Raw genomic sequence first — 12306 nt, 5'->3', positions numbered from 1 at the left:
AAATTCACACTCCCCAGAACCACCTTTTCCTCTTGCACTGCCCCTTCAATGAACATTATTTAGTCTTTTATCTGTGTCAAACAAGTCAATCCTTGTCCTCAACATTTTCTGGACTTGTTCTCCGCCTCTGTCCTAAAGCCCATCACCCCATCCCAGCCTTGCCTCTCCCCCTTAATTTGGTCTGACCATGCTTGTTGTGCTTGGCACCCTTAGTCCCTGGTGCCTGTCTAGATACAGTTTCTTTTCTACTTGGCGTGTCCAGCAAAGTCAGTCATGCCACCTACTAGTGTAAATAGCACAACTCCCTTACCACTTTTATCCTTATGTTGTATTCAACTTGCCATTTCTCCATACTGAATTTCTAGGCAGTTTCTTTTGACTCCTGTAGTATGTTTCCAAGATTTTGAAAGAAAATTATAAAATTAATTGGTACTGTTTTTAAAAACACGTTTCACAAGGTCAATGAAGCTCTCAAATCTACTCAACAATGATTGGACTTGCTTCCTCTCATCTCGCTCATTCCCCCTAACAGTTGTTCTAAATATCTATCACTTTTCTTAAGACCAATAACCAATCTTTTCCACCTTATAAGTTAATGAATGCCTTGATTGAGAAAGTAGAAACCCCTACCTTCTACCTTTCTACTTCCAAACTCATGTCCATGTACATCTCCTTCCATCTCCACCTGTCTTAGAAGAGGAAAATTTTCTTCAGTTTTTAAAAATAATGCCCCCACTGGAGCTCTTATTCTTTTCCCACACTCCTCAGCTTGCCCCATCCCATAACTGAGTTTCCCCCTCTTTCTTAGACAAATATTTCTCCCATAAAGTGATACATATGTTTGTGGGAAAACTCAAATTCTGGAAAACAATGCCTTAAAAACAACAGGGCTTTGGGAGGAAATAAGATGAAGAAACTCTTCAAAATCTATGCAATTTGTAATAAAAATGATAACAGCAAAACAATAGTTCCCTGGAAAGAGTTTTTGGACCCTCAAGCAGCAGTTAAGTTTGTCTGGAAGCTGCCTCCAAAGTAGACACTAGAAGTGTACACACACACACACACACACACACACACACACACACAGTGAAATACTATTGGAGTAAAAACAAGACTAGTAGGAGCTGAGCCAATAATTGAGATAGGAATGGAATTCTAAGTCAGAGGAACTGCTTTTTAATAACAACTATATACAATTAAGATGTATAACACAATGATTTCACATACACATACATAGTAAAATGATTACCATGGTTGAGCTAATTAACATATCATCGCCTCACATAATTACCCTTTTGTATATGTGGTGCCCTGGAGAAGGGATAGGCTACCCACTCCAGTATTCTTGGGGTTCCCTGGTGATTCAGACAGTAAAGAATCCACCTGCAATATGGGAGACCTGGGTTCAATCCCTGGGTTGGGAAGATCCCCTGGAGGAGGACATGGCAACTCACTCCAGTATTCTTGTCTGGAGAATCCCATGGACAGAGGAGCCTGGCAGGCTACAGTCCATGGGGTCACAAAGAGTCAGATACAACTGAGCGACTAAGAACAGCACACCATAGCATATGTGTGGTCAGAGTACCTGAATTTTATTCTTTCAACAAATTGAGGAAACCATGGGAGCCAGGCAACCAGCCATGAGCTGAAAAGAAAGTCAATCTGACGTGGACTGTTCCTAAAAAAGGAACCACAGATGCAGGCAGATATGAATTTTCTTAAAATTCACCATATTTCTATCACAGTCGATATGAGACCTTTTTCTTCCCACACTGAAGAATATAAATAATTCATGCTCACTCATTAGCACCATTTGGCTAAGAAACCTAAAAACAGTGTTTTTAAACTTTAATGTGTAGAGTAGTAATTTAGGGGTCTTGTTATTAATAATAACCAAATTCTGAGTCATTAGGTCTAGAGTAGGCACAACATTCTATGTGTCTTGTCAGCTCCCAAGTGATGCTGACACTGCTGGTATGAGGAACACATATGATTAGCAAAGGTTTAAAGAAGAAACATGACTTCTTCATAATGGTGGTATTTTCCCCCTATTTTCATGTCTCATGAGGTCATTATAGTTGGAGAAACACATATTATAGTGGACCAGACTACATTTTCAAATTCTACTTCTCCATTTCAATTTCCACTAAAGTTTTTCCTAATATTGCTAAAACAAAAATGTACTTATTTTTCTTTGTGCATTTCAAGCTTGGATTTAACCTTTATGCTTCTATTAATCCTGAAACTCTTAGGGAAAAAAAGTTTAGTTCTGACTCACTCTCTAGAACATTATCCTACTCAAGGACTCTATCTTACTCATATCTGTATTTCTTAGTATCTAGGACAGTGCTGAATATATATAATTAAAAATAATTGGTTTCATTTAATTAATGCTTATATGTGCTAAGTACTGTAAATTAATCACCTCATTCAGTTCAGTTCAGTCACTCGGTCATGTCCGATTCTTTGCGACCCCATGGACTGCAGCACGCCAGGCCTCCCTGTCCCTCACCAACTCCTGGTTTATTCAAATTCATGTCAATTGAGTCAGTGATGCCATCCAACCATCTCATCCTCTGTCGTCCCCTTCTCCTCCTGCCTTCAATATTTCCCAGCATCAGGGTCTTTACAAATCAGTCAGTTCTTCGCATCAGGTGGCCAAAATATTGGAGTTTCAGCTTCAACATCAGTCCTTCCAATGAACACCCAGGACTGATCTCCTTTAGGATGGACTGGTTGGATCTCCTTGCAGTCCAAGGGACTCTTAAGAGTCTTCTCCAACACCACAGTTCAAAAGCATCAATTCTTCAGCACTCAGCTTTCTTTATAGTCCAACTCTCATATCCATACATGACTACTGAAAAACCATAGCCTTGACTAGATGGACCTTTGCTGGCAAAGTAATGTCTCTGCTTTTTAATATGCTATCTAGGTTGGTCATAACTTTCCTTCCAAGGAGTAAGTGTCTTTTAATTTCATGGCTGCAGTCACCATCTGCAGTGATTTTGGAGCCCCCAAAAATAAAGTCTGACATTGTTTCCACTGTTTCCCCATCTATTTCCCATGAAATGATGGGACCGGATGCCATGATCTTAGTTTTCTGAATGTTGAGCTTTAAGGCAACTTATTCACTCTCCACTTTCACCTTCATCAAGAGGCTTTTTAGTTCCTCTTCACTTTCTGCCATAAGGGTGGTGTCATCTGCATATCTGAGGTTATTGATATTTCTCCCGGCAATCTTGATTCCAGCTTGTGTTTCTTCCTATCCATCGTTTCTCATGATGTACTCTGCATAGAAGTTAAATAAACAGGGTGACAATACACAGCCTTACGTACTCCTTTTCCCATTTGGAACCAGTCTGTTGTTCCATGTCCAGTTCTAACTGTTGCTTCCTGGCCTGCATACAAATTTCTCAAGAGGCAGGTCCGGTGGTCTGGTATTCCCATCTCTTTCAGAATTTTCAACAGTTTAATGTGATCCACACAGTCAAAGGCTTTGGCATAGTCAATAAAGCAGAAATAGATGTTTTTCTGGAACTCTCTTGCTTTTTCCATGATCCAGCGGATGTTGGCAATTTGATCTCTGGTTCCTCTGCCTTTTCTAAAACCAGCTTGAACATCAGGAAGTTCATGCTTCACATATTGCTGAAGCCTGGCTCAGAGAATTTTGAGCATTACTTTGCTGATGTGTGAGATGAGTGCAATTATGCGGTAGTTTGAGCATTCTTTGGAGTTGCCTTTTAGACATCCTCAAATTATATTTTGTCTACAGCAGTGTTTTTCAACCTTTTTTTCATTATCAACCCTTAACAAGCATATGTAGACATTTTTAAATTACGCAGTTTTATATGCAATTATGCAGTTGAAAGTTGCACCTTCATGAAATTTCAATACCATAGACGTGTTTTATATATGTTTATTCTGTGGTAGAAGTAACTTTTGTAGGACTGAAAAACCACGGTAATATCTAAGACTTTTTGACCCCTAAGAACCAAAACTCAGAGTTCAAACTGTTCTGCCCTTAGCATATACATAGTAAATGGTTTGTTGACTTAACAGATGTGGAATAAAAAATAATATGCTGAAATGATATAATTAATCCAATGAAATGTAATATAATATGTGTTTTATAAACAAAATACAAATGCTAGCAACTATTTAAATATTCTGGATTTAAAATTTTTTATTAAAATATGAAGGACAAGTTATGTCACTTAAAATATAATCATGGATTTGAAATATTTTCCTACAGGTAGACTGCTTGTTCATGAGTGGGCCCATCTCCGCTGGGGAGTATTTGATGAGTACAATGATGATGAGCCTTTCTACAGAGCAAAGTCAAGGAAAATTGAAGCAACAAGGCATGACTATTTACATTTTTAAATTACTGCTGGCAGTAACTTATTTTCCTTAGACTGATTCCTTTAAAAGCCTTTCTTTCATTTTTGTCCCAACGCAGGTAATGAATGCCATATCACAAAACAGAGCTTTTTGGTTTTTTAAGAAAATGTACCTGAAAGAAACTGCTTGTCCATTTAAAATACACATAGATTCAAGAGCATCTGGCAGTCAAGTTGATTTATTTTTATATCTCTCTACCATAGCTGCCAGAACTCATTTGTGCTAAGTAAATGCTCTATGTGAAGGATTGTACTAAGTTCTAGGAGGTAAAAATTATTTACACTACAAAAGAATGAAAAAAACAAGTAGTGGAGAATGCCAGCTGAGTAGGAAATCAACCAGCTTCAAAGAGCCAAGGAGAAATTTCTTGAGATTAATAAAGTTTACGTTACAATACCTGTGAAGCATCACACTTAACATAGATAATCCTCCTGATTATGAGATCAAGAGAACAGAATATATGGGGTAATAAATGTAAAATTGGATGCCAGCTGCTTAATCAATCTTAGATGCCCTGCTGGGGATGGGGACTTATTAAAAAATGTGAAATTTCAAATGAAATTTGAAATTTTCACAAATTTCAGTGAAGATTCTTCCTCAGCACCAGAGCACCAAGCTTTAGGATGCATATTTCAAAGATTATTATTTTGATAACATTTGTTTAGATTATGCATGCATGCTAAGTCACTTCAGTCGTGTCTGACCCTTTGCCAAACTATGGACGGTGGCTTGCCAGGCTCCTCTGTCCATGGGATTCTCCAGGGAAGAATGCTGGAATGTGTTGTGCCCTTCTTTCTCTAGGGGATCATCCCAATCCAGGGATCGAATCCGTGTCTCTTATGTCTCCTGCTTTGGCAGGCGGGTTCTTTACCACTAGTGCCACCTGGGAAGCTCTTTGTTTAGGTCATACTCTCCTAAAAGCCTAGTCTCTGCTACAGAATATTCATCATGGTTGTTAACATGTGAAAGTGAAAGTTGCTCAGTCATGTCTGACTTGTCCATGGAATTCTCCAGTCCAGAATACTGGAGTGGGTAGCCTTTCCCTTCTCCAGGGGATCTTTCCGACCCAGGGACCTAACCCAGATCTCCCGCATTGCAGGCGGATTCTTTATCAGCTGAGCCACAGGGGAAGCCCAAGAAGACTATAGTGGGTAGGCTATCCCTTCTCCAGTAGATCTTCCCAATCCAGGAATTGAACCAGGGTTTCCTGCATTGCAGGCAGATTCTTTACCAACTGAGTTATAAGTTGTTAACATAGGCAATGCTATTAAGTTTACTGAGTTTGGGGGCAATAGAGGCATAGACATATTTAGAAGACTTACAAAATTACTGACTAAAATCTAGTCTCTGTTTCTTTAATTTGGACTGGAACACATTGAAAAGATAAGCTACACTAACATTATAACATATTTGGTGCAATCACTGTCACTTGCTGCAAATTCCATGCAATGAGACACATGTCTAAAATTCCTCTACTATTGTTTACTGGCCTTGGCAGAACCCCAGTCTTTCCTTCTAGCCACATTTCACTTTGCATAAAAATGCTCCTTGAATAATCCAAACACTTGTAGCTATGCAACATTTCATTCTTTTGAAGAAAATTTCTTTGAGTGAGGAATACACAAAAAGTCTTAGGCTAAAGTGGTACCAAGAGTAAATGATTTCACGAGATGCCTTTTCCAGATTCCTGCAATGTATTTACCATCACAAGGTTACTGGGAGAGATGTTTGGAAAAGGGGAGCCTACAGTCACTAGTATAAGTGGGACAACAGAAGATTTAATTCCAGTGGACTCACCCTTTGCATAGACAGGAGATTCTACTTCAAATTTCCCTCAAAAATTTCTTGTAAAACAAATAAGCTACCTGGTGGGAACACTTAAACTTTGCTGTCAAAATAGGATGTGTGTGGTATACAAATAAGAATAAAAATCTTGATAAAGACCATCATTAACAACCTTGACAAGAAGACCACTTAATATTTTATAAAAATTTTAATGATTAGACTGGCTCAAAGACTAACTGTCACATATTTTCAGGTGTTCCACGAGTATCACTGGCTTGAATAGAGTGTATATGTGTGAAGGAGGCAGCTGTGTAACAAATAGGGAATGCAGAATTGATTCCAAGACAAAACTGTATGAAAAAAATTGTCAATTCTTCCCTGATAAAGATCAAACTGAAAAGACATCCATAATGTTTATGCAAGGTATTGATTCTGTAAGTATACCAATCAATCATTACTTCAGTTTGTGTTGATACATTTATAATCAAAGGACTTGCTATCATGTTTATAAATTATCTATGCAGGTGACCTGAGGGATTACATGTATTTTTATAGAATTCTTTAACATTGACTGGCAGACAGTAAGCACTCAAGTAGTGTTACCTATTATTATTGAAAATCTGCCTTACTAAGACGTTTCCTCCCTTAAATCATATTTCATTCAATAAGCATTTTTAAAGAAAAGGTTTTTAATGTTTTCAGATCTGTTGGTGAGTTTTTAAATGCACCCCATACAATTTTTTTTTCATTTTATAATATTAACCTTTTAGGTCACTGAATTCTGTAATGAAAAAAGCCATAACCAAGAAGCTCCGACTCTACAAAACAAAATGTGCAATTATAGAAGCACATGGGAGGTGATCAGCAATTCTGAGGATTTTAAAAACACAACGGCTATGTTGGCACCACCCCCTCCACCTGTCTTCTCCTTGCTAAAGTTCAGTGAAAGAATTGTGTGCTTAGTTCTCGATAAGTCTGGAAGCATGGCGGTGAGTTCACGGGCCCATTTTTCCTGGAAGTAGGGACAGGGCAGTGATTGAATGTCTAAGAAGATTCTGACTGCTACCTGCACCTGGGTTCTTCTAAAATGCATGGTGGCCTAAGTACTGTCACCTCCTGTGATCTTGACCTCAAGAGGGGCAATGAACATTATAATGAAAGAAGGATGGTAATAAGAGTTAGAAGGACCTAATCCAAGAATTTTCTTTCCCAGAAAATGGAGAGTTTATTGAGGAGAACTTTTAAGTCTTTAGTAAAGCTTTTGTTTCAGGATCAGAACTGGAGATTGAAATGTGTAATTATTTCCTAATCTTACTCCCTTTATCTATTGAAAATACTTGACAGGCATGAAGAAAGAGTGAATTCAGAGCTTCCAAACTATATTCCAAATCAAGGAACAAGATCAACCAGGAGGATTCTTAACATGTGTCTCTTATTTATACTCTCTATAGGAATGACCTCCTTATGCTCAAATACATAGACAAAAAGCATCACTATCAAGAAGAGATGGCCAGATTCAGTCATTCATTCCTTCTACCACATTAAGAGAATGGTACTAGGCTTGTACTAGGCTTTAGGAATAGAGATCCATATCCTTGAAAAGTTCATAGATGAATAAAGAAAGATTTCACTCTCTTCCCCATCATGAATTAATACTTAATTATATTTCAATATTTGGCGTAGGTATCCACTTTGTCCAGGACATGGGCTGGTTTTCCAGGATGGCCTAAGGGCATTTCTGTAGTTCTTTCACAGTGACCTGGGTGTGTGTTTAGTCACTCAGTCATGTCCAACTCTTTGTGACCCCATGAACTGTAGGCTCCTCTGTCCATGGGCTTTTCCAGGCAAGAATACTGGAGTGCCATTTTCTCCTCCAGGGGATCTTCTTGATCCAGGGATTGAACCCATGTCTCCTGTGTCTCATGCATTTCAGGCAAATTCTTTACCTGTTGAGTCATCAGGGTTCCCCTTATTACTATATATTATATTGAAATTACACATTTTTCTCCCACTATTCTATGAATACCTCTCGGACTTGAAACCATCTTATCTAGGAACCAGGTCTCCTAGGACTTGAAGTAGTCTGTCTCATCTTTGTGTCCTTTTGTCTAGAATATGGTTTATCACATGTAGGCATTCAATAAATAATTGTTGAAATGAATGGACTATAAATGAGCAGATGGAATGTGTCAAAAGGATGGCACATCTGAGGCAGAATAAAGCATGCTGAAGATCAGGAATAATGTATTCAACAAATGGGGGTTGATGAGTTAGTGGAAATGGCAGAGGATGATACAGCTGGCTGAAATAATCCACAGTACTACAGGGTTTCAGAAAGAACATCAGAGTGCTAGACCTCACCACATAACAATGTTTTAGGAAGAGTCCCTGGGGAGAGATGAGATTCTTAATTGGGAGAGAAGATGAGCAGTTTTCCCTAGACAGGGTGCAGGCATAGTCAAGTTTAAAGGTAAAGCAAAATGGTCGACACAACCCGCTAAGATGGGGATGTATTATAGAAGAAGTTCCTCACTGTGATTTGTTTCTAAGCAGTTCAGAGGGAAACTTGGGCATGTGTTGGGAACAGGTGCCACAGGTCAATTGGTATTGAGGGACTGGAAAAGACCAGTGCATGAAAAGGTGTACATCCTAGGGTATTCACCTAGAAAATAAGGACTTGAATCCTAATGGGTTACCAGAGAACCAATTACGGTTAATCCATTAGTGGAAATGTGGTGGGATGTGGTTAGGTGTAGAAGCAGAAATGGGCGAGGTGAAATTTAGAGTAAATTTCATCTTTTGGTTAGTCAGGTGGCCAGGGAATGGAGAGATTTCAGTCTCTAGTTGGAGTCCATGATGGTCTGGTTTGATATTGATATTATGGGACCTGGGGAGTAGTTTCATCTTGATACAACTGGAACAGAGGATCCTAGGAGTACTCAACCAGTCTCTAACATTTGAGTCAGATCAGATCAGATCAGTCACTTAGTCATGTCCAACTGTTTGCAAGCCCGTGAATCGCAGCACCCCAGGCCTCCCTGTCCATCACCAATTCCCGGAGTTCACTCAAACTCATGTCCGTCGAGTCAGTGATGCCATCCAGCCATCTCATCCTCTGGCGTCCCCTTCTCCTCCTGCCCCCAATCCCTCCCAGCATCAGAGTCTTTTCCAATGAGTCAACTCTTCGCATGAGGTGGCCAAAGTACTGGAGTTTCAGCTTTAGCATCATTCCTTCCAAAGAAATCCCAGGGCTCATCTCCTTCAGAATGGAGTGGTTGGATCTCCTTGCAGTCCAAGGGACTCTCAAGAGTCTTCTCCAACACCACAGTTCAAAAGCATCAATTCTTCGGTGCTCAGCCTTCTTCACAGTCCAAATCTCACATCCATACATGACCACTGGAAAAACCATAGCCTTGACTAGATGAACCTTTGTTGGCAAAGTAATGTCTCTGCTTTTGAATATGCTATCTAGGTTGGTCGTAACTTTCCTTCCAAGGAGCAAGCGTCTTTTAATTTCATGGCTGCAGTCACCATCTGAAGTGATTTTGGAGCCCAGAAAAATAAAGCCTGACACTGTTTCCACTGTTTCTCCATCTAATTCCCATGAAGTGGTGGGACCGGATGCCATGACCTTCATTTTCTGAATGTTGAGCTTTAAGCCAACTTTTTCACTCTCCTCTTTCACTTTCATCAAGAGGCTTTTGAGTTCCTCTTCACTTTCTGCCATAGGGTGGTGTCATCTGCATATCTGAGGTTATTGATATTTTTCCCAGCAATCTTGATTCCAGCTTGTGCTTCTTCCAGTCCAGCGTTTCTCATGATGTAATCTGCATATAAATTAAATAAACAGGGTGACAATATACAGCCTTGACGAACTCCTTTTCCTATTTGGAACCAGTCTGTTGTTCCATGTCCAGTTCTAACTGTTGCTTCCTGACCTGCATACAAATTTCTCAAGAGGCAGATCAGGTGGTCTGGTATTCCCATCTCTTTCAGAATTTTCCACAGTTTATTGTGATCCACACAGTCAAAGGCTTTGGCATAGTCAATAAAGCAGACCCCCCAATTCCAACCCAACCTCCACCGTCCTCTACACCTCTAATTTAGGTGCTTAGAAGCCAAGAATAAGCTCTAGTTAAAAACCTGTGTTCCTTAATATACTATACATATGTATTACATAAGGCTTCCCAGGTGGCTCAGTGGGTAAAGAATCCACCTGTAATGCAGGAGACCACCTGCAATACAAAAGATGCAGGTTCAGTCCCTGGGTTAGGAAGATCCCCTGGAGAAGGAAATGGCAAACCACTACAGTATTCTTTCCTGGAGAATCCCATGGGCAGAAGAGCCTGGCAGGCTATAGTTCATGGAGTTGCAAAAGAGTCGGACACAACTTAGCAATCAAACCACCTTGTATTACATAATAAACAGAACTGTATTTTTAATTGTATCAATTGAAAAAATTTGCTTTCTTAAATAACATCAATTACTATTGATAGAAAACCTTTAACAACAAAGTCTGTTCACTCATTTTATGTGATCTTCTATTACTTTCTGGTCAAAAATTACTTGTTTTATTACCCGTTTTTATTCAGGCTTCTAATCGTCTAAATCGAATGAACCAAGCGGCCCAACATTTCCTGCTGCAGACTGTCGAAAATGGATCTTGGGTGGGGATGGTGCACTTTGACAGTTCTGCCTCCATCAAAAGTAATCTAATCCAAATCATAAGCAGCAGTGAACGAAGAAAGCTCTTGGAAAGTTTACCTACAGCTGCTAGTGGAGGAACTTCCATCTGCAGTGGAATTGAATCAGGATTTCAGGTGAAAACCATACTTCAAATATACTTTGTTTATTACTAGAACATTTTTATGTTAAGTGATGCTCCTCATACTTGCTCCCTAATTTTAACATAACTAATTCTAAAAAGTAGAGAACTAATCACATAGAGAAATTCACTTGCCCATCTTTTCATTAAAAGAAATCGATGAGCAAAGTAATGGGTAAATAAATGACTATTACAGTTTCACTGGAGTATAAGCCCAATGAGGTCAGAGACTTTGTCTTATTACCATGCAGCAGTCAGTGCTCAAGGAATGTTAATTAAATAAGAGGGCTTGAGCAGCAAGAGTCATCCAATTTTAAGCAATGAAGCAAGTTATATGGTATGATTCTCCTTCAGAGCAATCCTCATTTTAGCTTCTGTTATATTCAGTTAGGGAAACTAATGTTTATCTGTCACAGTTCCAGATGTAGCAAGAACTGTTAATCATACTTAGGGTAAGGAATACTGGTCATAACATGAGTTGTGACATCATCAGAGTACTGGCTATGCTACTTACTAGCCATGTGATCTAGGCACAGTCATCAGCCTCCTTGGAAATTAGTCTCCAATGCCTTACGTATAAAATATAGGAAAATAAGAACGCTTCACTTATAGGATTATTATGAGACTTAAGAAAATGATACATTTGTACTTAGGACAATAGTCATTATACTACATAGTAAACATATAATTCATACTAATTATTATTACAAATCTTATTTTTATCCAAATGGTCATCTTGAGCTCAAAATTAATATCAATTGCATCATTTTCCTGCATAGAAAACATGTCCCTTCACAGTCCATAAGATAAAGTCTGAATTCCTCAGTGTGATGTTATTTAACAGCTTCTCATTCTATGATAAGCTTGCCCTCACCTCTCTTGCCAGCCTTTTTTTTTTCAGTTCTCCCTTACCAATACTCTATGCGTCAACCAATTTACTGCACACATTGTTCTCCAAGCCCCTATGTACTAACAGCCTCCATACATGTAATTCCCCTGTCTAAAATGCTTCTTTTCTGTCTTTGCATGCCAAAATTCTATTCATTCTTCAAAATCCTTGCTCCTATCAAATGTTCCTGTTTTATGAATTAATGGCATTTTAGTATAGTTTTCTAACATGAAGTCTGGGTTCATACTCCAATAATCACTTACCAGATTTCTTACCCTAAGCATTCTTCACCTCACTAGCTTTTAATTACCTCATCAATAAAATTGAGTATGAATGTTAGCCTGTGGGGTTGTTCGTGTTTAATTTATTCAATACATATTTATTGTAGGGAGTAACCATAATATAT

General features: G+C 38.8%; 2 protein-coding genes across 2 annotated transcripts in view; one reads left to right on the top strand and one right to left on the bottom strand.

The window, feature by feature from the left end:
• The window catches only part of ODF2L (outer dense fiber of sperm tails 2 like), a 399873-nt gene that overhangs the window by 190336 nt on the left and 197231 nt on the right, over positions 1-12306 (bottom strand). The gene's annotated exons all lie outside the window — the stretch shown is intronic.
• Positions 1-12306, top strand: part of CLCA4 (chloride channel accessory 4) — a 31020-nt gene that overhangs the window by 6498 nt on the left and 12216 nt on the right. Inside the window, 4 exon segments of the mRNA NM_001034300.1 lie at positions 4253-4361; positions 6440-6620; positions 6957-7175; positions 10779-11006. Coding sequence (NP_001029472.1) covers positions 4253-4361; positions 6440-6620; positions 6957-7175; positions 10779-11006 — 737 coding nt within the window.

The sequence above is a fragment of the Bos taurus genome, chromosome 3 (assembly GCF_002263795.3).
Source record: "Bos taurus isolate L1 Dominette 01449 registration number 42190680 breed Hereford chromosome 3, ARS-UCD2.0, whole genome shotgun sequence".
Taxonomy (NCBI): Eukaryota; Metazoa; Chordata; class Mammalia; order Artiodactyla; family Bovidae; genus Bos; species Bos taurus.
This window is presented reverse-complemented; position numbering and strand designations above follow the sequence as displayed.